The sequence below is a fragment of the Solanum dulcamara genome, chromosome 3 (genome assembly GCF_947179165.1).
Source record: "Solanum dulcamara chromosome 3, daSolDulc1.2, whole genome shotgun sequence".
NCBI lineage: Eukaryota > Viridiplantae > Streptophyta > Magnoliopsida > Solanales > Solanaceae > Solanum > Solanum dulcamara.
The window spans coordinates 14,365,603-14,371,251 of NC_077239.1; the positions used below are offsets into that span (position 1 = coordinate 14,365,603).

The window sequence follows — 5,649 nt, forward strand, 5'->3', positions numbered from 1 at the left end:
GGTGAAAAGGCGAGGACGAGGAAGGGGGGGGCTGCGGCGGCGGGAGACCTAGAAGAAGAAGGAGAGAATTTGCCTAGACAGCTGATACCATGAAAGAAATTAATCCCTTGCTTTATTTCATTAACATAATAAGTATATATACACCTAATACAAGCGTCTAATACAAGGAAACTAACTATCTATATATGGAAACTAAATATATACAATTTGTTACAAATCTGTTAAAATATATTACCATATATTCTAACAGAAATCATAGAAAGAACATATGAAAAAAAAATGCAACATTATTCTTACGACATTAATCATTAAAAATAGATGGAGAAAACCACAAAAGCATTACACAATCATTTGAGCTCTTGTCAACATCTTTAATCTAGAAAACAAAAGAAAATTTATCATCCAATAATGCAGTCCATCTTGGATAATGCGTCAAACTTTCAAAATGTAATTACACATATGCAAAAAAAATAATTGATAGGAGTTTAGAAAGAGAGAGATGTGTAAGTATAGTTTCATGCTTAGAACTAATCCCTACTCCACATTTGTGTTTAGTTCAACTACATATATTTGTCAAAGTGATACTAAAATATTATTAAGTAATATCAACTACATATATATTAATCAAAACTATAAAAAAGAAAAAGAAGAAAAAGGATCTAATTTATTGAAACAATAAATAATAATATGGACAATTGATGCAGAGTTGATGCAAATTTGAATATTTATTGTTTTCCTTGCAACAACAACAAAATAAAATTAAAAAAAAAAAAGAGAACCACTGCTCACTTCGAAATCCTAATCAAAGTAGATCATATGCATATCATTTGTTCTTCCAAAATTGCACCTTTATATGCTAACAATGCTTCTTGTGAGAATTTAAGGACCAAAAATTTTGTATTCATATTTTTGCCCTTTCAAATCTCACAACGGGCCTAATTGAATTAATTTGAGAATAAAAGTTGTACACAATTAACTAACTTTTACTATGATCTTAAGTAGGGAAATTAGAACCCACTTTTTAGATTATTTTATTTTTGACTTCTTAAATAGTCATTATTCTGGCAACGTATGGACGTAATTTTGGCTACGAATGCCATGTACTCATTGGCATGTGGAGTATTTTTGTTGTAATTATTTTCTCATTAATAAAGTATTTATTGGTGATAAATTAAGTGATTTACTTTTGTAATTAGAAGAAGGTAAAACAAAGAGAATAAAAAAATAAATTTATTAAGAGTAGAAATTAAAGAGATGTGAGTTATGAATATTTAATTGGCATATGAAGAGTCTTTGTTTCTAATTAATGTTTCTCCATTAACAAAATATTTATTTGTAATAAATTAAGTAATTCACTTTCACAATAAAATAATTAATTTAAAAAAGAGAAAAAAAGAAGATAAATACCAATGGAGGTCATAGAGAGGTGCCACATTACCTTATCTACGTTTCTCCTTTATTATATATCTATAGATATAGACTAGATAATTTGCCCTCACTTCGCGCGATGATAGATGACTTTTTAAATTCACGAATGAGATTTTTCAATATCCAAATAGAAAGAATAATGAAAATAAAAAATCTTACTTTACTACTTGTTTCATGTTTGTTTGGGTAGTGTCAAATTTTCCTTTTCTTTCTTCCTCTCTAACTTAAAGGACAGCCCGGTGCACTAAAGTTCCCGCTATGCGCGGGGTCCGGGGAAGGGCCTGACATCAAGGGTATATTCTTCCTCTCTAACTTCTAAGTAATAAAAGTAGGTAAGTGAAGAGATTCAAAGGCATAAGAAACATAGGTAAACAAAGAGATTCATGATATTTATGGAGAGATATAGACCAACACTAGGAATCGAAAGGCTCTATACTTTCTTTTTAATAAAAAGAATGAAAATATTATTGTCAGTATCAAGAGACGGTATAAATACAATACAAAATTGAAAAATTTGTAATTATTGACTCAAAGAGTCAAAAACAATCCACAAACTACATCATTATATCTCATGTGTTTCCCTGTACTATTTTTGTAACCATGCAAACTTATCAAAAGGAAATGTGTACAACTTTCTTTTCCAAAGAACCTCATGTTGCTTTCAAGTTGTGTATTTAAAATGATGCACATGAGAGGAGAATGTGAGAGTAAAGGGAGAGGGGTATGGACACAGAAAATGCATGTTGAATTTGTTAATTAATATAACAAAAAACATAATAGGAAAAAGATAAATAGTCATCCTGGTCATAGGAGTGCCCAGTGCCACGTTAAGAGCAGTAGAATATCAATTAAGAAATTTCCATTGTTGGTGATGTGCTGGGCAGAGTCCGATGCAGGGGCTTCAGTTTCAATCGAGATTTTACCAGACATTGATGTGTGTGATTTTGGTTTTCCTTTCAAAACTTCAGAGATGGATTGAGGTGATTCTGATCATGCTATCAAAATTCATCGAAGAATAAGGAGTCGATGGATGTAGCATCATTGTTGGAACTTGGAAGCCTTGTTAAATTCCACTACAGAACAATAATGTCTTTGATTACTTTAGTCTTGATGTTATTGATAGAATTCATTTTCCGGGGGAAAATTAATGCTACTTAAAGTTGTATGGAATTGGTTTACAATACTTTAGAACCAATTTACCAAAAATAGTGAAAAAGTACATATAAATGCAGAAACAACATATGATTGATAAAGGGAAAATACAAGTTAGCTTTCTATCACCAACGAATGTGGTGCAACAGTAGACGGATGAGCTTCTCTTTTCTTAATCAAAGATCTTGGTTTTGAGTCTTGAATAGGAGTGTTATACCTGAAGACAAAAACTCATGAGTAATAAACCTAAATTTGACAGGAGTCCATCCTAGAAAAAAAAATGGTAAAACATATCAAAAAATATGTTTATCAAAACTTCAATCAGTAAGGATCCATTTGTTCATGTGAAATGAAGTTGCATGTCATCTGATGAAGATAACTACCTTGAATCGTGATCATTCATATTGCGAAAACATGCGAGAGATTGATAAAACGGTCTTAAATTAGTGTAATAGTTGCCCCAATTATAATTTGCTCGACCAACAAAGATGACAAAAACTCAAAATATCATCTTTATATATACATCAACTCTTTACTCTACAGAAAGTAATGAAACTAAAATCAAACACTTAGAAGTAGCTATAACAGAACCAGTCCACATAATTGATGTAGAATTAGTGCCATGAAGAAATAGTCGAAAGGGGCTTTTAGAATTGAGAAGAAGGCACTGAAGATGAAGAAGTTATTTTTCCCGGCCGGGGAAGAAAGCGTAGGAAGCCGTCGATCGAAGAGAAACAAGTACTTTAACCCAGGAAAGGAAGCATATATTAGGGGACTTCTAAAAGTGACAATTTGGTAGATTGTATGGGACAGTACTTTTTTTAAAAAAATATATATTATAAGTTATAAAATTTAAATGGCGAAAAATTAACAAAAAAACAAATGCAACTGCTGGTATAGAGATTCTCTTTTATATAGATATATAAAATTATTTGCGAAATTTCCCCTATTTCATAAGCAAATTTGCCGGCTTTCAACATATTTAGGTCCATGTTTGAAGGAGGAAACAAAGAATAAGAGCTGAGCTATAAGACCTTTCAATTCTCAGTTTACTTTATTATGACAAAGAAAGATAGATTTAATTTATAGTATCTTAGTTCCAAATGATGACCTATTTTTCTTTTTAATTTATTTCTAAAAGAATGTTATAACTTTTCTATACGAAGAAATAACTTAAACTTTTAAATTTTTTTATTTTATTCCCAAGAAATAATTTATAGTCATAAATGTCTAAGATTTATATTAGACCACAAGTTTCAAAAGTGATTTTTTCTTAAATTTTGTGCATAGCTAAGCAATTTTGAATTACATTATATTACTACAGTATTTATTTTAAATAATTTAATAGTATAAAATATTTTCTTACAAAATTTAATTGTCTTTTCGTTTCCTTTTCTCTGTACATTAGATAAACTGAACTTCAAGATGTCCCCTTCCACAAAAGTTACATGATTAATTGATTAGTACTGAAAAAAACTTACAACATACTTCTATCAACTAACCAACACACCTACAATATTAACTACATTTAATTAAATACTAATAGTAATAACTAACACACACATTAATACTGCATACATACGTTTTCTAATTAAAAAGTTAGGCAAATACATAATAAACTTAACTCTAATTATAATACATAAAAACATCACCAGAAATATTAGTTTCTTCTCCTCTGAATTGATCTCCATCTGAAAAAGGAAATCCAACTTGTTGAAACGCATCGTCATAACTTGGTACTTGTTGCATTTGCTGGTTGTCCATCGAATCAATATTATTTATGTGTATATTCTGATCGAAACTTTCATGATTAATATCGACAAAGTTAATCATGGTTTGGTGAAGCCAAATTTGTGTCTTGAGGAATTTGACATATTGAATTGCTTCTTCTAACATGGTTACAGTGTCCATTTTAGAACCACCAGGGACTAAACTTTGCAAAATCTTGAAACGATCACTTATTCTATGCCTCCTTTCGCGTGCTGCGACGCTTTGTGGATCAGTTGATAACTTCACAGATTTCCTTACCGCTGACGATAATCCTCTACGTTCCTTCTTTTCTTTCGCATTAATTTTACTTGAAGAAGAAAAACAAGTACTGGAATAATGTTGTTGATCCATTAATTTGTTTTTAAGGATATGTTTATGATGTTTCAAAAAGGGAGACTGTCATTGGGTCGTTTATATAGAGGAAAATGATTGTATTAGGTACGTAGGACATAAATGAAAAGATCATTTTGATTTCACTGACCACACAATGTAATTTTTTTATTTTTTATTTTACACTGGCAGATTAATAAAATTATACAGTGGATAAATACAGTGTTTTTTTCTTTTTATATATATCATCAGTTTAATTTAACTATTTTCAAGGGTCATATTTTGTTACTCGCCCCGTTTCAATTTATTTATCCAATTTTGACATAATACGGAGTTTTAAAAAGTAAAAAAGATTTTTGAATTATATGATCTAATCAAACTAAAGATACATACGTAGAATGTACAAAATATGTCTTTTAATCTTATTGTATTAAACATGTTTGAAAATTTAAAACTAAAAAGTTGTTAAAAGGGGAAAAGATATTTTTTTAAAACGGATTAAAAAAGAAAAGTGGGATAAAGAAATTGAAACTAAAAGGAGTATTTAAGAAGGGTTAGTTCACTTAGTTGTTGTTATAGGTATTAACTTTCTCTGATTGGGAGAAGAATTTATACAATGGAATTGCAAAACTTTAAGACTTCATTTGGTTTGAATGCTATGATGTAATAAGTTGTGTTGAGATTAATCATGATGGGATGAGTTATTTTGAGATTATTTCTTATTGAGTGTTTGATTTATTGTATTCAAAATAATATGCATTGCATAAATTTTAAGAATAAGTTTTTTGTTTACAATTATGAAAATACCCTTTACTTTATTTAATTTTTAATTTTTTTGCAAGCTTTAGTTATTCAATATTCATTCTTAAAATAAAACCTTCATTCTTAAGCTTAAATATTTTTATGTGTACATTTCCATAACGTCCGTATGAATTTAAAAATAAAACTTTGTTCTTATTTAATTTTTAA

At 29.3% G+C, this 5,649-nt stretch overlaps 1 protein-coding gene across 1 annotated transcript; it reads right to left on the reverse strand.

Annotated features, from left to right (window-relative positions):
• Nucleotides 1–4,206: 4,206 nt before the first annotated feature.
• LOC129883471 (transcription factor bHLH140) lies at nt 4,207–4,701 on the reverse strand. Its single transcript, XM_055958131.1, has one exon. It carries the CDS (start codon nt 4,699–4,701, stop codon nt 4,207–4,209), a length of 495 nt encoding a protein of 164 aa, XP_055814106.1.
• Between the last annotated feature and the right edge of the window lie 948 nt (nt 4,702–5,649).